This window comes from Oryctolagus cuniculus, chromosome 6 (genome assembly GCF_051225735.1).
Source record: "Oryctolagus cuniculus isolate XC-2025 breed Fujian yellow rabbit chromosome 6, ASM5122573v1, whole genome shotgun sequence".
Lineage (NCBI taxonomy): Eukaryota > Metazoa > Chordata > Mammalia > Lagomorpha > Leporidae > Oryctolagus > Oryctolagus cuniculus.
This window is the reverse complement of record NC_142872.1, coordinates 43,132,538-43,153,876: the sequence shown is the minus strand read 5'-3', so window position 1 is coordinate 43,153,876 and position 21,339 is coordinate 43,132,538. Positions and strand designations below refer to the sequence as shown.

Genomic DNA, 21,339 nt, shown 5'->3' with positions numbered 1-21,339 from the left:
AAACAATGCTGATATCCCAAGATGGTAAATATCAATATAGTTTGTTGAAATAAGAATATTCCTATGCGTAGAATGAGGCAGCACACTTACCACTGACACAGTATTACCTAGAAAATCAGCCACATTTGGGATTAGAATGGTATTTATTGATAAGTTAATTCAATCCCACCAGATGAGAAAAATGGAAGCAGACAGGTTAAGAGTCTTGCCCATGGTTACAAGAAAAGTGTCACAGAAAGGACAAGCTTTCAGGTATCTTGAGTTCCAGCCTAGTGCTCTTTCAATTCAACTAGTAATAAAATTCCAAGCTCTCATTTGTAGACTTGACTTAAAAAAATAATTTTAAAAAATTCCTAAAAAACAGCCTGAGCCCCAAATCATTAAAAATAAAGTTTATCGTTGATAGTAAAAATAATAAATAAACGTCTGGTGCAAATAAAAGAATCTGAGGGGAAAAAAAATGTTCAAAGTATGTACATTCCTAAGGTAAAAGGGGGTCAATAAAACTGAGTGCCCTAAATCTTTATCATATAAAGTATATATTTACACCAGAAAAGTCAGGGAATTCAGTAATTACGCTGAGATTATTAACACCCACAAGATGGATACGCATCTCCCCTGTCCCCTGCCCGGATCTTACAAGTTTACCTCTTTAATTATCTGTGCTCCTTTTTTGTCACTGAACTCCAACTGAGCCAAAGCCTGGTCAATGGACATTCCTCTTATCTAGAATTAAAGGGTGACAAACCAGAGAGAATAAACAGGTTATTTTACAAAGTTCCCTTTCCAATAAAAACTAAAAGCTTTACATAATCCAAATAATTTCTAAAAACAGTGAACCAATCCAGGCAAAAGATAAGAAAACAAGTTTGCAAAAGGATATTACCCTCTTGAGGTCAAAATCAAACACATTAACAATAAAACCTAGGTTGTAGTAGCTCTACTAACACTGAAAGACAGAAGACATGACAACAAATCACAGCTGGCAATGTTCACACTAGCACTGAAGGCATCTCCTTCTCCTTTCTAAGACAAGTAATACATGTAGATTTGCTGCTTTTTTCTTGCCTTAGCTACAAATATTTTCCAGGGAAGCGCTGCAGGACTTTAAAAAGCAACAATTTTGAAACAAGTTGAATGTACTTTACAGGTAGCTAATGTTCCAGGATTCTCTGCTTATACCCAGATTCCCAATGCTTTATTTTAATGTGAAGAAGAAGTAAAAACTGAGTAAAGCCATATATCTCTGAGCAATCATTCTTTGATTACCTACCAACTGTCAGAACATGGAACTGTTATTTCTAACTTCTTGGGGAAATCAGGGCAAGCTTTTTTGGTTTCCTCAAATGTTGAAGAAAAATCACAGCTTCTTTCCTAAGTATTATATGGCAGTGATCAGGGCCAGTATCGCAGCCCAGCAGTTAAGCTGCTGCTTGCGAGGTCAGAAATCTATATTGAAGCCTCTGGGTTGAGTCCCACAAGCTCCACTTCCAATCCTACTTTTTGCTAATGGCCTGAAAAGGCAAGAGAGGATGGTCCAAATACTTGGTCCCCTGCCACCCACAGTAGGGACCCAGGTGGAGTTCTAGACTCTTGGCTTTGGCCTGGCCCAGCCCTGGCTGTTGCAGCCATTTGGAGAGTGAACCAGCAGATTGAAGATAACTCTTTCTCTCTCTCTGTTGTTCTGCTTCTCAAGTAAGTAAGTAAGTAAATAAATAAATAAATCTGTATATGAAAGTTGTCATTTTAGCTTACCAATTTTGCCAGATACCACATCTTGTCTTTGCTGTATTTTATTTGTCTTCGACAGTGGTAGATTTCCTTACAAATAGGAAAACAAAAAGCAAACAAACTTTAGCTGGCTTATTAAAATAACACTAAAATACAACATTAATGAGGTTTTCACTTTCTATGACTAATGAAAATTCTGACAGTACTGAAAATGTAGAGATCTCTTTTCCACATATCTTTCCAAAATTTCACTACGTTAACGGATCACTAAGTGTGAAACAGAAACTATAAAATGGGAAGTTTGTGCCAACATTTAAATATCCAGAGGAGGCTGGCGCCGCGACGCAATAGGCTAATCCTCTGCCTGCGGCACCGGCACCCTGGCTTGTCTCAGCTCAGCTCCTGATTCCAGTTTCCTGCCAGTGCACACCCTGGGAGGTAGCAGAAAATGGCTCAAGTACTTGGATCTCTGCTCCGCATGTGGGAGACTTATTTAGATGGAGCTCTGGGTTTCTGGCTTCAAGCTGGCTAAGCCCTGGCTATGTGGATATTTGTAGAGAGACAGCAGATGAAAAAGCTCCCTCTGTTTATCTCAGGCTTCCTCTGTTTATCTCCCCCTGTGACTGTGCCAGCATCCCATATGGGCGCTGGTTCGAACTCGGCTGCTCCACTTCTAATCCAGCTCTCTGCTATGGCCTGGGAAAGCAGAAGATGGTCCAAGTCCTTGGGCCCCTGCACCCGCGTGGGAGACCCAGAGATTGCTCCTGGCTCCTGGCTTCATATCGGCACAGCTCCGGCTGTTGCAGCCAATTGGCGAGTGAACCAACGGATAGAAGACCTTTCTCTCTCTCTCTCTCTCTCTCCCTCTCCCTGTCTATCCTTGTCTCTCTCCCTGTCTCTCTCTCTCTCTCTCTCCCTCTCCCTCTCTCCCTCTCTGTCTCTCCCTCTCTCTCTCTCTCCCTGTCTCTCTCTCTCTCTCTCCCTCTCCCTCTCTCCCTCTCTGTCTCTCCCTCTCTCTCTCTCTCCCTGTCTCTCTCTCTCTCTCTCCCTGTCTCTCTCTCCGTAACTCTTTCAAATAAATACATATATCTTAAAAAAAAAAAAAAGAAAGAAGGAAAAAGAAAAGGGAAAACAAACAAACAAACAATTTCACAATTAGTAAAGAGAATAATGGCAAAATCAACAAAGTAAGTGTTTTACAGGTGTTTGGTCAAGAGTGTAGGTTCCAGATTCAGAATCCCTGGGTTGGAATCCCAGTTCTACCGTTTACCACTACATAATCATGGACAAACCACTTAACCTCTAAGTTTCTTCCTCTTTAAAAGGTAGATAAGCATACGGACTATATTAAACTCTAATGAGAACTAAATTAAAAAAAAAAACATTTAAGGAAACCACTTTGTATGGCATGGCACATGGCAAGTTCTCAGTGAATGCTAGCTTTTATTATCCTCTATTTAAAGTGGCAGGCATAACCTATTTTAAACCAATTCACCTATTAAACAATTTATAATGCACAAAGCACTTTTTAGACCCATTACTTGATGAATAGAACTCTAAGTGTGACAGGAAAGATTTTATAAATATTTTACAAAGGGAAAACCAAGTGAATTGTCCAAACCCACCAAGCTTGTGAGGAAGAAAGCCAGAAGTCAAAGAGCAGGGAGGTATGTGAAATACCTAATATAAGGTCTAGCAGGTGGACTTTGCAAAGTCCCCCTTCTGACCCTGATACTCATGTTACAATAATCTATCACACTGCCACTTTAAGAAAATTAGAAAACATTAAGACAAACAATAGCAAGATCTTAAAACTTTCTAACATCCTGACCCCTTCTGGAATTTTCAAATGCCTTAGAAACAGCCAAGTTTTCTCAAGTGGCCATCTTTCAATATGCAGCATATTTCATTTCAGTGGCAACAGAAGCTGACAGGCTGAAAACTGTAGCAAAAGCCTAATTACATTTTCAGTAATAAGTGTCCTAGGGAGCAAGGGAGAAGAAAGAAGAACTGTCACGACTGATAACAGTAATCTGCAAAAGTTAATCCACTCAATGAAACCATATACACAAAAACCTTTCAACTCATGGGTTCCCATGGCAGAATATCTTTAAAATGAACTGTCTATGATTATCCACAAATTTTGTTTTCATAAAAAAAATTTTTTGTTACACTGTTATATAGTATTTCCAGCAAGAGCCTAAGAAAAAATGGTTACAAGCAAGGTGAAAGTTAATCAAGCATCCTCTTCTCAAACTACAAAGCTCAGCATTTACTTTGGACAGTTGAAATGTCTAAGGACACTTTCTAAAAATTAAGTGGACAAAGTCTCAGAAGAAGAAGACCTATCATGGCAAACAGATAAAGTAGGAAAACCAGAAATCAGAAGGCAAAGCTATATATCATTGCCATTAATTAAATACAGTAATTATTAGGTAAAGTGAAGTGAGGATAAAATGCACAAAAGGGTCATTCAGATGAAATAGTAGTCCAAATATAAAATGCCCCCCCCCTTTTTTTTTTGGACAGGCAGAGTGGACAGTGAGAGAAAGAGAGACAGAGAGAAAGGTCTTCCTTTTGCCGTTGGTTCACCCCCTCCAGTGGCCACTTGGCCAGCGTGGCCGGCGCACCGTGCTGATCTGAAGCCAGGAGCCAGGTGCTTCTCCTGGTCTCCCATGTGGGTGCAGGGCCCAAGCACTTCAGCCATCCTCCACTGCACTCCCGGGCCACAGCAGAGAGCTGGACTGGAAGAGGAGCAACCGGGACAGAATCCGGTGCCCCAACTGGGACTAGAACCCAGTGTGCTGGCACCGCAGGCAGAGGATTAGCCTATTGAGTTGCGGCACCAGCCGCCTAAAAATTTTTAAAAACCATTTTAAAATGTATTTTTATTTTATTTGGAAGGCAGACAGTCACAGGGGGAGATAAACAGAGGAAGCCTGAGATAAACAGAGGGAGCTTTTTCATCTGCTGTTCTCTCTACAAATATCCACATAGCCAGGGCTTAGCCAGCTTGAAGCCAGAAACCCAGAGCTCCATCTAAATAAGTCTCCCACATGCAGAGCAGAGATCCAAGTACTTGAGCCATTTTCTGCTACCTCCCAGGGTGTGCACTGGCAGGAAACTGGAATCAGGAGCTGAGCTGAGACAAGCCAGGCACTGTGATATGGGATGCGGGTAACTTAACCACTGAGCCAAACACCCACTCTAAGACAACAACTTACCTTTTTAAAAAAAAAAAAATTATTTATTTACTTGAAAGTTGGAGTTACAGAGAGAAGAGAGGCAGAGAGAGGGAGGTCTTCCATTCACTAGTTCACTCCCCAATTGGCTGCAATGGCCAGAGCTGTGCCGATCTGAAGCCAGGAGCCAGGAGCATTCTCTGGGTCTCCCACGTGAGTGCAGGAGCCCAAGAACTTAGGCCCTCTTCTACTGCTTTCCCAGGCCATAGCAGAGAGCTGGATCAGAAATGGAGCAGCTGGGTCTTGAACCGGAGCGCATATGGGATGCCGGCACTGCATGCAGCAGCTTTAACGACTACGCCACAGCACCAGCCCCAGCAACAACTTACATCACATAACTCAAATAAGGAAAACATGTGACCCAATAAATGTCTTTGCTAAAGAGGGGCCAGCGTTGTGGTACAATGGGTTAAGCTGCCGCTTTTGATGCCGGCATCATATTATCACAATGCTAGTTCCAATCCAGCTTACTGCTAATGCGCCTGGGAAGGCATAAAAAGATGGCCCAGATGCTTGTGCCCTTCCCACTCCTATAGGAGACCAGGATGAAGTTCGTGACTCCTGGCTTTGGCCTGGCCCAGACCCAGCTGTTGCAGCCATTTTACAGGTGAAACAACAAATGGACAATTAACCAATCTTTCTTTTTCTCTATGTGTCGCTCCCCATCTTCGTGGGGGAACGACACAAGACCCTGCGCTGTTCTTTCGTCTGCTCGGCCCTCCCCGGGTTTGCTGCTGGTTCTTCCCGGGTTGGCTACTATCCCTTCCACCTCCGTGGAAGGGCGGTTCCCCCTGGCCGCTTTCCCCACTTCCGCAGGGGAGCGGCATACCGCCGGCCGGCTATCTCGGGGGCTGCACAGGTGTTCCCCTTAGATGTTCCCCTTAGATGTTCCCCGGTGCATGCCGTCTCTCTCCTCCTATATAGTCCTCCTCCACCAATCCCAACTCGGCTGCCCACACGCCGAGTACGCTGCTTTCCTCCAATCAGGAGCAAGTCCTACAGTTTATTGGTTGAACTGGAGGCAGCTGTGCAGAAGCTGTTCACTTCTCTCCCAGCGCCATATTGTGGGAGAGCAGATGCATAGAATAAGTCTTAATTGCAGTAACTCAGTCTAGTCCGGATTGCTCCCCACATCTATGTACCTTTTAAATAAATAAATGAATAAATCTTTTTTTAATAAAAGAGTCGTGGCGGGGGTCGGCATTGTGGCACAGTGGGTTAAAGCCCTGGCCTGCAGCGCTGGCATCCCATAGAGTGCCAGTTCCAGTCCGGGCTGCTCCACTTCTGATCCAGCTCTCTGCTATGGTCTGGGAAAACAGCAGAAGATGGCCTAAGTCCTTGGACCCCTGCACCAGCATGGGAGACCCAGAGGAAGCTCCTGGCTCCTGGTTTCTGATCAGCTAGGCTCTGGCTGCTGCAACAATTTGGGGAGTGAACCAGCAGATGGAAAACCTCTCTCCCTCTCTGGTTCTACTTCTCTCTGTAACTCTTTCAAATAAACAAAATTAATCCAAAAAAAAAAAAAAAAAAAGAGTCATTGGTGCCAGCATTGTTGCTTAGTTCGGTGCTGGTTCAAGTCCCAAATGCTCCATTTCCGATCCAGCTCTCTACTATAGCTTGGGAAAGCAGTAGAAGATGGCCCAAGTCCTTGGGCCCTGCACCCGCATGGGAGACCAGGAGAAACACCTGGCTCCTGGCTTTGGATCAGCGCAGTGCGCCGGCCACAGTGCGCTGGCCGTAACAGCCACTGGGGGGTGAACCAACGGTTCTTTCTGTCTCTCTCACTGTCCACTCTGCCTGTCAAAACAAATAAAAATAAAATAAAAAATTAAAAAAAAAAAAAAGAGTAAAGGCCCCTCCCTAACCAGCACATTAACTAAAGGCAGAAGGTAAGTAAAGCAAGGACAATCTTTTAAACTACAAAAGGATAAATATAATACATGTTCTGTCAAAAAAATAATTCATAATTGTATAGTTTTTCTTTTCACAACTGAAGAATAAATCACTGCTGGCCACATAAAAATAGGAGCACTGATCACAATCAGGAGACTGATTCTAGACACAAACTTACTGCTGGTCTCCGAGGTTCTCCAGGGAGTTGAGGAGGATATACAATTTTATTCTTCTTTTCCCATCTTCGAGAAATATCAAGAGAAGCACTTGTGTGGATATATGATTGGGGTAAAACCCTGGGGGATGAAAGAAACCAGTAAAACAAAATCTTAGAACTTTTTGCAGAGTTTAACCTATCTTCTGAACCACAGAAACCACCTAATGATTACAAGTCGAAGCACTCTGTTAAGTATTCTGTAATAGAAACTGATTTTACATAAAATATCACACAGAACTAGTTTATTAGAGGCTAGGAAGGATGACAGCTAACAGATCCCTGAGTTGACCTCTGAGTGAGCAAGACAAACACAGAAAACAACTACAGGACAGTATGACTGGGCCTGGAGAGCATGCCTTTAAACATCGACGTAAGGCACAGTGACTTGATGACAAAGATACTAAATACATCACTCCCTGAACTCCCCCACTCTAGTTATCCATTCTCCTTCTTCCATATCACTAAATAAAATCATCCTTGAATAGGGTCCTAAATTTATCTTCACCCTCCCAATTATCTATCCTGCAACAGTCAGTCACCAAGTCTTAGATTTTTCTATCAAAATATTTCTCAAATGCCTTGCCTCTTCTCATTCCAATTGCTACCATCCTAGTGCAGGACCTGTTCTTCTCTTTCAGATCCACAGCAACTGTTTTCTCTGCCACGAACATCCTTGGTTCCAACCCACTTTCTCTGCCTGAGAACCAAATGAGCTACTCTTCTATATTACAGAGCTATCGATGTCATTCTCCAGTTTAAAATCCTTTGCTAAGATAAAACAAATGAATAATTATGTAATATCCTAATTCTATCTCTTTTTTCATGTCACTACCAACTGGGATTGTTGATATGGGAACAAGAAGAGATTTCGTCAAAATCCTCTAAGTTCTAGGAGGCCCAGAAAAAGCTGCTAACAATGACCCAGGAGCAATTAGTTTCCCTTGTGCCCAGATTATTATCTTGAAATACCTATCAAAAAGAATCCAACTTAGGGAGAAATGGCAGACTGCAGATCTTGAACAGAAAATATACAAAATGGACATGGAACATCATGTGATATCAGAAAGCAAGGAAGCTATCAAAGACTGTCAGGGTCACGTCAAAGGCACTTAGGAGCGAACTGGTAAATGCCCCTATGGACCAAAGAAGGGAGAATTAGAGCATTTATAAGAATAAGCATGGGGGTTAAAACATCAAAAATGAAAATAAGAATAAAAAAGAATTAGCTACCATTATAACATGTTTGTAAGCCAACTTACTTCAAAAAGTTCATAGAAAATTAAAAAATAACCTCAGGGGGTTGGCGCTGTGGCATAGCAGGTAAAGCCACCACCTGCAGTGCCGGCAGACCACTTAGGCGCTGGTTCCCAGCTGCTCCACTTCTGATCCAGCTCTCTGCTATGGCCTGGGAAAGCAGTGGAAGATGGCCCAACTGCTTGGGCCCCTGTACCAACATGGGAAACTTGGAAGAAGCTCCTGGCTCCTGGCTTTGATCGGCCCAGTTTCAGCCACTGCAGCCATTTGGAGAGTGAACCAGCAGATTGAAGACCTCTTTCTGTCTGTCTGTCTGTGCCTCTCTGTGACTCTGCCTTTCAAATAAATAAATGAATCTTTTAAAAAAAAAAAAAAAAAGATAACCTCGGGATGGGCATTGTGACACAGAAGGCTGAGTCACCACTTGGGACACCTGCACCCCCTATCAGAGTGCAGGTTCGTGTCCTGGATTCCCAGCTTCCAATCTAGCTTTCTGCTGATGCATGCTAGGAGGTAGCAGATGGTGGCTCAAGTGCTTGGGTCCCTGTCACCCATGTGGGAAAGCCAGATGCAGCTCTGAGTTCTTAGCTTCAGTCTCCCCGAGGTCTGGCTGCAGAGGTCATATGGGAATGAATCAATGGATAAAAGACCAAGCTATCTCTCCTCTCCCCCTCTTTGCCTGTCACTGTCTTTCAAGTACATTAACAGGGAGCTGCATTGGAAACGGAGCAGCCAGGACTTGAACTAGTACCCACATGGGAGCCAGTGTCACAGACAGCAGCTCTACCCACTAACTACAGTGCCAGCCCCATAGAATGCATTTTCCATAAACTCTTAAAACACTCCTGATACATATGTATCTCAAAATTTTTTTGGTATCAAAATAACCTTTAAAAAAATCTTTTTTAAAAGGTAAGTTGGGGCCGATGTTGTGGAATAGCAGGTAAAGCCACCACCTTGACACCGGCATCCCATATGAGCATTGGTTCGAGTCCCAGCTGCTAATCTTCTGATCCAGCTCCCTGCTGATGTGCCTGGGAAAGCAGCGGAGGATGGCCCAAGTGCTTGGTTGGGCCCCTGCACCCAAGTGGGAGACCCCAAAGAAGCTCCTGGCTTCAGTCTGGTCCAGCTCCGGCCATTGTGGCCATTTGGGGATTAACCAGGAGATGGAAGACTGCTCTGTCTCTCTAACTCTGCCATTAAAATAAATAAAAAAGAAAAGGAAAACTTCTATTTCAGTTTTTTAAGAAAAGAAAATAAACACTATGAAAAAAACTATGCATAGATCTCAAAATTATTTTGCAGCAAAATAAGCCTCATCTTTTAATTCCACTTTTCGACAAATTTTTTTAAGTACCTCATATTTTCAAAACAGGTGAATAAAGAGAAACAATCAAACATTTATCCTGTGTTTCCTATACAAGCTGTACCCCTAACTGCTAAGTAGCAGGTGAAAGTTTGACTTCTACAGAGTAAATAATGAAGAAATAGTAGAATTATAATAGCACCATTTTATAATCCTTAATAAATTAACGGCCAGTGCTAGAGAGGCCAGAGTTAGGAATCAGGAGCTTCACCTGGGTCTCCCACATGGGTAGCAGGGTCCAAACCCTTGGGCCATCTTTCACTACTTTTCCCAGACCATTAACAGGGAGCTAGATCATTAAGAGGAGCAGCTGGGACTTGAAGCACTCAAGTGGAGCAGCCAGACATAAATTGACACCCATACAGGATGTCAACATTGCAGGTGGCAGCTTTACCCGCTACACCACAACACTGACCCAAGAAAGCTGGTGGCTTTATAAAAGGAAAGAGACCACACACACTCACTCTGTCTTTGCCCATGTGACGCCCTGTGTCACTCACCACCTCAGGACTCTGTCAACAAGAAGGCCATCACCAGATATAACCCCTTGACCTTGGACCTCCAGAACCTCGAGCTAAAATAAATCTCATTTATTCATAACTTACCTAGTCTGTGATATCATACTATTATCAGCAGAAAACTAACCAACATACCACCCTGCTTGGCTTATTCACATAACGATTTAGCCACATAGATGCTCACTGTTGCCTGAATAAGCCCAGTACTTTCAGATCTTTGCTTGTATTGTTTTCTCCTGGTTTTTCATCTCCTGAGCAAAATGTTTTTTCTGTTTTAAATGACAGTTTATCAAGACTAGAGTCTGCAAACACTAACTGATAGAATCAAAAAGGGACAGAATGATCCAACATGGGAAGTGAGATACACAGCAGGCTCATAGAATGGCAGATGTCCTAAACAGCACTCTGGCCTCAGAATCAGCCCTTAGGGCATTCGGATCCAGCTGAAAAGCCCATGAGAGTATTTCAGGCATGGAAAGCCAAGACACTCTGGCCAAAAAAAAAAAAAAAAAAAAAACTAAATGAAAGATCTCTGTGAGATCCCAGTGGAAAGAACAGGTCTTCAAAGAAGGAGGTACCTTTCTCTGAAGGGAGAAGAGAACTTCCACTTTGACCATGGCCTTGTCTAAATATGACCAGAGTCGGTGAACTCAAAAGGCTTCCATAGCCTTGGCAACTCATGACAAGAGCCTACGGTGATTACTGATGCCATAAACAAGATTGTCAATTGTTAAGTCAACAACAGGAGTCACTGTGCACTTACTCCTCATGTAGGATCTCTGTTCTTAATGTGCTGTACATTGTGAATTAATGCTATAACTAGTACTCAAACAGTATTTTACACTTTGTATTTCTGTGTGGGTGCAAACTGTTGAAACCTTTACTTAATATATGCTAAATTGATCTTCTGTATATAAAGATAATTGAAAATGAATCTTGATGTGAATGGAAGGGGGGAGGGAGAGGAAGATGGGAGGGTTGCGGATGAGAGGGAAGTTATGGGGGGGTAAAAAGCCATTGTAATCCATAAGCTGTACTTTGGAAATTTATATTCATTAAATAAGTTTAAAAAAATCAAAACAAAAAAATGCCAGTTTATGTCACTTCAATGCGAAGCATCAAGTAATCCCTTATCCCAGATTCCCCCTATTGTCTTTTTTAAAAAATATATACATATATTTATTTGAAAGGGAGCATTAAAACGAGGCAGAAAGACAGTAAGAGAGAGGTCTGCCATCCCCTAGCTCACTCCCCAAATGGCCACTACAGCCAGAGCTCGGTCAATCCAAAGGCAGGAGCCTGGAGCCTCTTCTGGGTCTCTCGTGGGAGCAGCAGCCCAAGGACCTGGGCCATCTTGACTGCTTTCCCAGGCCACAGCAGAGAGCTAGATCAGAGAGCAGTAGCCGGGACTCAAACCAGCGCCCACAGGGGATATAAGCACTGCAAGTGGCAGCTTTACCCACTACACCACAGCACCAGGCCCCTCCCTACTGTCTTCTTCTTTTTTTTTTTTTTTTTTTTTTTTTTTTTGACAGGCAAAGTGGACAGTGAGAGAGAGAGAGAGAGAAAGGTCTTCCTTTTTTTTTGCCGTTGGTTCACCCTCCAATAGCCACCGCAGCCGGCACATCGCGCTGACCGAAGCCAGGAGCCAGGTGCCTCTCCTGGTCTCCCATGCGGGTGCAGGGCCCAAGGACTTGGGCCATCCTCCGCTGCACTCCCAGGTCATAGCAGAGGGCTGGCCTGGAAGAGGAGCAACCGGGACAGAATCCGGCGCCCCGACTGGGACTAGAACCCGGTGTGCCAGCGCCGCAAGGCAGAGGATTAGCCTAGTGAGCCGCGGCGCCGGCCCCTACTGTCTTAATACTTTCTTTTTGCCAGTAATCCAGTACTGGCTTACACCACTATACTTAGGATGTGGCCACACTATAAAGAGTTCCTATACTAAGTGTACAGATGAGTACCTCAAGGACAAGCCTGACACCTTTTGTAGGCTGAAAGTTTCATATTACACAATTTTAAGCTTTCTTCTCATGTTTATAATCATGAGCATTTGTATTTTTATGTGATACAACTGTCACCTCTTTGGACCTGGGTTTCTTTGTGAAAAGATGAACTGGCCTATGTCATCTCTGGGGTCTCTCTCAAGCTCTATTCCATCTCTAGTCTCATCAGTGACAACATACAGAAATACAAACCCCTCAGCTTCAATTTCAATCCTTCTTGGCACATGAGTGGTTATTCAATGAACATCTGAGTCTTAAACACTCAAAGTTGTTGTATATTGGCAGATTCTCACTCAGAAGTTGTAACTTGTATGATAACCTGGCAGAGCCTTTAATTTTAGTCTTCAAACATTTCAGACTAAAGAATCAAACAAATTGATTCTCTTCCTACTACATAGTTTTCTAAAAAGATTTATTTGAAAGAGAGAGGTTGTCCAAATGCTGGTTCACTCCACAAATGCCTGCAATAGCCAGGGCTGGGCCAAGAGGAAGCCAAGAGTCAGGAAGTCCATCCTGGTCTCCCTTGGGTGACAAGGGCTTAAACACTTGGGCCACCTTCCAGTGCTTTCCAAGGAGCATTAGCAGGGAGCAGAATCAGAAGCAGAGCAGCTGGGACTCGAACAGGTGCTCATACGGGATGCAGCATTGCAACCAGCAGCTTAATCTGCTGCACAACAACACCAGCCCCACTTAGCGTGTCATCTCTCTAGTTCACCACTCGTATCCAATTATCAAGATCAGTGCCACCATAATACTTAATAAGCTGATCATCAGCATCCCCATTTAGCTTCCAATGTTTTAACTGAAAAGCACAAAAATAGGATATATGATGTTAGTGGCCAGCACTTCCTAATGAAACTCTACACCAAGGGTGAGGGCAGAGGTTCTGGAGTAAAGCAGACCTGGCTCTAAATCCTAACTAATTTTCTAGGGAAATCATATAACTTTCTAGATCTCAGCTTTCTCATCAATAAATAGAGTAATAATAATTACCTCATAACTTTCAGGAGCTCAAATGAGATATTGCAAGTAAAATACTTAACCTGACACTTAAGGGGGCTCAATAATGTCAGGTGTAATTATTTATAGAATGAGAATAACAACTACCTCATTCCATTCTTAGATTAACTATTAATATTACACAGCCTACAGTCTCTATCAGGTGATAAACACTGAGGGCTAATATATTTTTAAATTAGCCCCTCTGAACAGCTGTCTCACTGTTCCCACCAAAACTAAGTCCTGTGAACTGAAAATGATATATTACACAATTTCAAGCTTTCTTCTCTAGTTTATAATTCTGAGCATTTGTATTTCTGTGTTGTAACTGTCTTTGGACCTGGGTTTCCTTGTGAAAAGAGAAACTTGCCCATGTCATCTCTGGGGTCTCTCCGAAGCTCAACTCCATCTCTAGTCTCCTCACTGACAACGTACAGAAACACAAACCCCTCAGCTTCAATTTCAATCCATCCTCAATGAGACCTCTGCTGCTCCAGCCAACCTGAAAGATTCACCTGGGGGAGTCCCATATCTTCTGCATCTTCCCATTAGCAGTGTCTTGTACTCCTTAAGACCTTAGTACATATTTGGTAAATTAAATATGCAGCTTAATAAATCAAATATATTATGAATTAATAACAAGCTTTCTGAATAACTATAATACTTTTCAGAACTTAGACAGTTATAAACTGAATTATTAAGCAAATACTCAACTACTGTAATCAAACAAAATTAAAACAGTATTCCAAATGGGGTAATTAATTTAAAGTACTGTACATTAAATCAAAAGTTCCTATGTGCCCTCTCCTGGCCAATTGTTGGAATAACAATGAATTAAAGCATAACATGAAGCAATCTAAAGGTAAAAATGAAATGAATACAAAATTGACATTTTTATGAGATTTTACATGTGAGAAGCCTTGTGAAGAGTCAGTAGGGAAAACACATTCAAGAAAAGGAAGTTATTGAGGCTGGCATTGTGGTGTAGCAGGTGAAGCCTCCGCCTGCATCCCATGTGGGCTCCAGTTCAAGTCTCAACTATGCCACTTCTTTTTTTTTTTTTTTAAAGATTTATTTATTTATTTGCAGGCAGAGTTTCAGAGAAGCAGGGGCAGAGAGAGAGAGGGAAGTCTTCCATCCACTGGTTCACTCCCCAGATGGCTGCAATGGCAGGAGCTGGGTCAAGCCCAAGGTGGGAGCCAGGAGCTTCTTCCAGGTTTTCCATGTGGGTGCAGGTCCTTGGGCCCTCTTCTACTGCTTTCTCAGGCCATAGCAGAGAATCGGATCAGAAGAGGAGCAGCTGAGACTTGAATCAGCACCCATATGAGATGCTGGCACTGCAGGCGGCAACTTTACCTGCTATGCTACAGCGCCGGCACCTAAATAAAAATTTTTTAAAAAATACTATAAATCTGCTTATAGCTATAGTTTACTGTTAGCATTCTAAAGAATAAAAACAAACCAAAACTTTTTAAAAGCACTGCTTCAAAAGACATGTAGGATCAACTTTTATCACTAAAGTTCAAATATCATTACTGACAAAAGCCTTTCATTGACCTGGAAACCCAAATCCGTTTAGCTTCACCATCTGTGTTTACTTGGTGAAAGAAGGGTAGGTGTGAACCAAGTCCCCAGAGTGCCTGTTACACAATACACATGCAAGTCCTTGACAGCGAGGCGAGAATATCAGAGCTCAAGTCCAAAGCAGGAAATACACTGGGACTAACATCTGGATTTCCTTTTTCTCTCATTATTCAGGTGTTTTCTACCTACAAATATTTTAAAAGGCTAAGCTTAATGACCATTTTAAAAACTCTGCCTGCAGTTTGAAGAGCAGCAGGTATAAGCCAATTTTTTTGTTGTTGCTAAGAGTTAATTCAGATAAAAGAGTATCTGAGAATTTTCTAAAGTCACAATCTGAAAAACAGAACTAAGACCTCCTATTTACTACCCAAGTTCATCTTGAAACTTAGTACAAGGTATACTCAAGTCCCCAGTGAAGATAATAAGAGCCTCAGGCTCAATCATGCTATTATATTCATCAAGGGTAAAATGTTCTTTGTTCCAAATTTACTTCTGAGAACATTAAGTGAATTCTACACTTGAGACTGAATAAAAGAACATCTTCCCTCTTGTCTCAATTAAAATCTAAAAGAGGCTGAAGTGAAATGTATGTTCTCATAAGTCAATATAATTTTACTTCGTGAAAGTCAAGGACAAACAAGGAAACATGAGTTTAGCAAACAAAGAAATCCAGCAGTGATTATCCAAAATATGCTCAGGGTTTCTCAACTTTTGCACCACGGACTTCTGGGCCAGATAACACTTTGTTGGGAGGGGTATGGAGGTCTGTCCTGCACACTTACAACATATTGAAGGCCAATAGCAGTCAACCAGCCTGAGTTTTAAGCACTAAAAATTTCTCCAGACATTTCCAAATGTTTCCTGGGGAGAAAAAAGGCTCCCCATTTTAAAGTCACTGAGCTACAGTAACAGTAAGCTTACAGTAAACAGTAAGATGTCACAGTTTAATGTACTCTCCAGTTTACTCACTTGGCTCACTACTTGCTCCCTTCAGTAGACTATATGCTCCAAGAAGGTAGGGATAGTTGTCTTTGTGCATTACAAAACTCCCCGTGCTAGAACTCCTCACACACAGCAGGCACTAAATACATATTTGCAAAATATGAAAGAAGAAAAGGACCTAAGTGACAGCCAAGATAAGAAAGCTGTGTGTAAACAACTACGCAGAAATCAAACATGGTTGGGAGCAGAGGAAAACTGAAGAGCATATACCCCATCTAAGGAGGGGATGCAATTCAGCTCTGAAAAATGAGTTGCCATGTTGGTGGAAAGCAGTTTTAAACTCTGGGTAGTCCAAACAAAATATCCCATAGGTCTTCAGCCTACAACCTCTTAGGGCTACCTAGTACAGCCCCAAAGCCACTATTTAAAGGAACTTCCATTCCTCCCTACCCCCATGTTACTCTCATTTTCCATAAGGTACAGGGTCATTAAAATGGGAAAATGGAATTAAAAGGTAAGTTTATTTTGGTGCTAAAAAATTTTTGATTCACTGCATAGATTTTTTTAAAATATGCATTTTCGTGAACTTTTTGAAGACTTCTCATATAGCAAGGATGTTTGACCACTACAGAGGGGTATAAGAACAAATAGAAAACAAAGTATCACAATTCTTAGCTGAAGAATTAAAAATATAATAATCTGAGAACAAATCAAGAAGTTTGTAAACATGTCCTTGATCAACTTATTTTACAGACCTAAGAGAAAGTAGTGGAAGCCTTTGGTGTCAGTACTCATTTTTAAATAAGGCCCTACCATGTTCGTATTACTGCTGATCATTAAGAGTAGTTACAATCATACTCTTATCAGTAACTTATTACAAGGGCTAGTGCTATGGCACATTAGGTTATTACTCTGCAGCTCCAGCATCACATAAGGGTGCCAGTTCGAATCCTGCCTGCTCCTCTTTTAATCCAGCTGTCTGCCATGGCCTGGGAAAGCAGTGGAAGATGGCCCAATTGCTTGGGTCCCTGCACCCGTGTGGGAGACCCAGAAGCTCCTGGCTCCTGGCTTCGGATCGGTGCAGCACTGGCCGTTGCAGCCATTTGGGAGTGAACCAGCAGAACAAAAACCTTTCTCTCTGTCTCCTCTCCCTCTCACTGTCTATAACTCTACTTCTCAAATAAATAAATAAAATATTTTAAAAAATAACTTATTACATGGGTATTCAGAACTTAACAGAATTTGGATAATCAGCATAAGCCATGCTGTTACACAAAGCTGAAAAGCAGTGCCTATGCCAAATTGGCAATTAGGATTCCTTCTTGGCAGTGCACTGGGAAAAAAAGGAATCCCAATTCCTGCCAATCTTTCAGAATACAACTTGCATCTGTTCAGACTGACATTTTGTCAACTTACACATAACCACCTAAAACGCATAGGGCACCAGTGCCTTTTTTTTTCCCCACACCAAATGTGTAGGGGTTTTCCAAGCCAATAACCTATTCTCTAATTCTCAGACTCCAACTGGGTGTCAAATAACTGAATTCAATTCTGACATTATCCCTCCTACAAGTCCTACAAGCTTAGCTGTACTTCAGATGGCAACTGCAAAAGGAGTGCCCAGGCTATGCACATTTCCTGGCTGACTGCTAACTTGGGGCTCTCACAATCCCTCCACCAGCTTGAACAACATGCTAGAACGGCACACGGAACCAGAGAAACACTCTGTGATGATTACAGAAGATGCAACTCAGCAACGGTGAAATGGAAGTGATGCACATAGCGAGGCAGAGAGCAAGACAAAGCACAGAGCTTCCACCCCCTCTCCAGGTAAGCCACCCTCCCAGCAAATCAATGCATTACCTGGGGTTGGCGCTGTGGCACAGCGGGTAAACACCCTGACCTGAAGGGCAGGCATTCCATAACGGCGCCGGTTCTAGTCCTAGCTACTCCTCTTCCGATCCAGCTCTCTGCTATGGCCTGGGATAACAGTGCAAGATGGCCCAAGTGCTTGGGCTTCTGCACCCAAGTGGGAGACTCAGAAGAAGCTCCTGGCTCCTGGCTTCGGATCGGCGAAGTTCCAGCCATTGCGGCCATCTGGGGAGTGAACCAGCGGGTGGAAGACCTCTCTCTCTGTCTCTACTTCTCTCTGTAACTCTGTCTTTCAAATAAATAAAATAAATCTTAGGAAAAAAAATCAATGCATTACCAACACAACAGTGAACCTCACATTTTTATAACCTAATTTCCAGGGCCGGTGCTGTGGCACAGTGGGTTAAAGCCCTGGCTTGCAGCACTGGCATCCCATATAGGTGCTGGTTCTAGTCCCGGCTGCTCCTCTTCCAGTCCAGCTCTCTTCTATGGCCTGGAAGCGGTAGAAGATGGCCCTAGTGCTTGGGCCCCTGCAGCCACGTGGGAGACCCAGAAGAAGCTCCTGGCTCCTGGCTTCGGATCGGCGAAGCTCCAGCCGTTGCAGCCAGCTGGGGAGTGAACCAGCAGATAGAAAACCTCTCTCTCTGTCTCTACCTCTCTCTGTAACTCTTTCAAATAAATAAAAATAAATCTTTAAAAAAAAAACAAAACTTAATTTCCAGTCTGTCTAGAATACCCTTTGTTCCAAAAGGACTTAGTATGAAAAACAACTACATTTCTGTTACTCAAGATATTTCAAGGGTTGTAGGAGTATAGTGCTAAGAACCAGAGATAAAATCCAAAATCCAAATAGTTTTTTATTATACCAGAAGTACTATTCTAGGGAAAGGAAATGAAGAAAGAAATAAAAAATATTTCTAGTCATCAAATGCTTTACAATTTAGTTAGAGGGTTGGGGCCAGCATTGAGGCACAGCAGATTAAGCTGCAATGCCAGCATCCCGAATTGGAGTGCTGCTTCAAATCTCTGCTCCTTTACTTCAGATTCAGCTCCCTGACAATGCACCTCAAAAAGCAATGGAAGACAGCCCAAGTGCTTGGTTTCCCGTCACTCTTGTGGGAAACCTGGATGGAGTTCTAGGCTCCTGGGTAGGCCCGGCCCAATCCCAGCTGTTGCAGCTATTTGGGACTAAATCAGCAGACAGATGCTCTCTTTCAATCTAAACCTCTCTCTGTCATTGCCTTTCAAATAAATAAAATAAAAGATTAAAAAAAATTAGAGGGATAGAAGATTAGTCATAAACATGCAATTGGCATTAAAATATCAGGGGAATCAACACAAGGACTGAGGTAACTGGGATGACGTAAGAAATGGAACTTGAGCTGTGTGAAGGACAGACTTCAACACAGACCAGATATATAGGGCAGTTGGGGTTGAAGTTAAGGTGAGACTTATTTACAAGGTGAAAGAGCTGAGCAAAAATAGGTTCACAGTGAATGACACCTTATACAGCAAAGGTGTGATTAGAGATTATTATTACAGGAATGGGTTTAAATCTGATTATCCTATTCAACCTAAAAGCAATCTGATGTGCCTTTATGAGAACAAGGCAGAGGGAGTTTGGAGACAGACCACAGAGCTTTGAAAAGCCAAGGGAATGCCAAAGCCACCAAAAGTTGAAGGAAGAAACATTTTCCCCTACAGCCTCTCCATGGAGTACAGTACACTGATACACTGATTGTAAACTTCTAACTCAAGGAACTGTAAGTGAATTTCCACTGTTTTAAGGTGCCTACTTTGTGGTAGTTTGTTGTATCAGTCCTAGGAAACTAAGATAGAAACCTTTCAGATCAGAGTTAGACTTTAACCAGACATAAACTCAAACTGAAAGAACAGTACTGAGAGTGATGTGAAAAGAATAAAGAGTCACATTTACAAGAAACTTACCAAATGAACATAAATATCATGGAATTGAAAATGTCCACTGGGACTGGTGCTGTGGCATAGCAGGTAAAGCCACTGCCTGCAGTGCCAGCATCCCATATGAGCGCCGGTTCAAGTCTGGCTGCTCCACTTTTGATCCAGCTCTCTGCTGTGGCCTGGGAAAGCAGTACAAGACAGCCCAAGTCCTTGGGCCCCTGCAACTTCGTGGGAGACCCGGAAGAAACTCCTGGCTCCTGGCTTCGGATCGGCACGGCTCCAGCCATTGCAGCAAATTGGGGAGTGAACCAGTGGATGGAAGATGCCTCTCTCTCTCTCCACCTCTCCTCTCTCTGTGTAACTCTGACTTTCAAATAAATAAATCAATCTTGAAAAAAAAAAAAAAAGAAATGTCCATCTATAAAATGTTATTTCAGTGCATGATAATTTTAGGGCTTATTGTCAAACTGCAAATAACAGCCAATTTCTCTCTTTATTTTTTTTTTTAAGATTTTTATTTGTTTATTTGACAGGTAGAGTTATAGAGAGAGAGAGAGAGAGAAAGGTCTTCCTTCCACTGGTTCACTCCCCAAATGGCCACCATGGTCGGAGCTACGTCGATCCAAAGCCAGGAGCCAGGAGCCAGGAGCTTCTTCCTGGTCTCCCATGCAGGTGCAGGGGCCCAAGCACCTGGGCCATCCTCCACTGCCCTCCTGGGCCACAGAGAGAGCTGGACTGGAAGAGGAGCAGCCGGGACTAGAACTCGGCACCCATATGGGATGCTGGCAAATCAGGTGGAGGATTAACCTAGTGCGCCACCACGCCAGCACCCAATTTCTCTTCTTAAAAAAATAAATGTTGAGGGCCAGCACTGTAGCGCAGCAGGTTAAAGCCTGAGGCACCAGCATCCCATATGGGCGCTGGTTTTAGTCCCAGCTGCTCCTCTTCCAATCCATCTCTCTGCTATAGCCTGGGAAAGCAGAAGATGGCCCAAGTCCTTGGGCCCCTGCACCCACATGGGACAAGAGGAAGCTCCTGGCTCCTGGCTTCGGATCAGCACAGTTCCGGCTGTTGTGGCAATCTAGGGAGTAAACTAGTGGATGGAAGACCTCTCTCTCTCTCTCTACCATTCTCTGTAACTCTCTTTCAAATAAATAAAATAAACCTTTAAAATAAAAAAATAAAAAATAAAAACAAATGTTGAGGGTAGCGTTGTTGCATAACGGGTTAAGCCGCCACCTGTAATGCCAGCATATCATCTGGGCACTGGTTCAAGTCCTGACTGCTCCACTGTCAATCCATCTCCCAGCTAATGTGCCTGGAAAAGCAGCGGAGGATGGCCAAAGTCCTTAGGTCCCTGTACCCACGTGGGAGACCCGGATTAAGATATTGCCTCCTGGCTTTAGCCTGGCCCAGCCCCAGCCCCAGCCCCAGCCGTTATTTGTGGAGTGAACCAGCCTGGCATAGCACTAGCAGTTGCAGCCATTGGGGAATGGAAGCACATGCTTGCTTTCTCTATCTATTTCAATTTCTTACCTTCTTGCCAGCTGTTCCATGAAAGTAGAGCTGATAGCTGAGATGTTCAGAGGAGTACTGATCCCTTTCCAGCATCAAGTCTGATTCCTTTGAAAGAACCTCATGAGGATATCATCACCATCACATACCTCCCAGTGCCAAGCACTATAGTAGACATTTTACAGCTTAGTCTCCTAATTCCCACAACCACCCTTTAAGGTATATGTTATCTTCATTTTTTTTTTTTGAGATGATGAAACCAAGCCTCAGAGAAGATGAACAA

General features: G+C 42.9%; 1 protein-coding gene across 9 annotated transcripts in view; it reads right to left on the bottom strand.

Moving 5' to 3' along the window:
* MRPL22 (mitochondrial ribosomal protein L22) overlaps nt 1-21,339 on the bottom strand; it is a 35,132-nt gene that overhangs the window by 9,252 nt on the left and 4,541 nt on the right. For 3 of the 9 annotated variants that reach the window (XM_051843552.3, XM_070076370.2, XM_002710180.6), the window contains 3 exons: nt 7,045-7,162; nt 1,756-1,821; nt 649-726 (listed from right to left, as the gene is read on the bottom strand). In XM_051843552.3, coding sequence (XP_051699512.1) covers nt 649-726; nt 1,756-1,776 — 99 coding nt within the window. In that variant the 5' untranslated portion in view covers nt 1,777-1,821; nt 7,045-7,162. Of the gene's footprint in view, nt 1-648; nt 727-1,755; nt 1,822-5,802; nt 5,822-7,044; nt 7,163-17,612; nt 17,911-19,568; nt 19,930-21,077; nt 21,165-21,339 lie in introns of those variants that run through there. The other 6 variants (XM_070076369.2, XM_051843553.3, XM_070076361.2 and 3 more) reach the window with 6 other exon arrangements.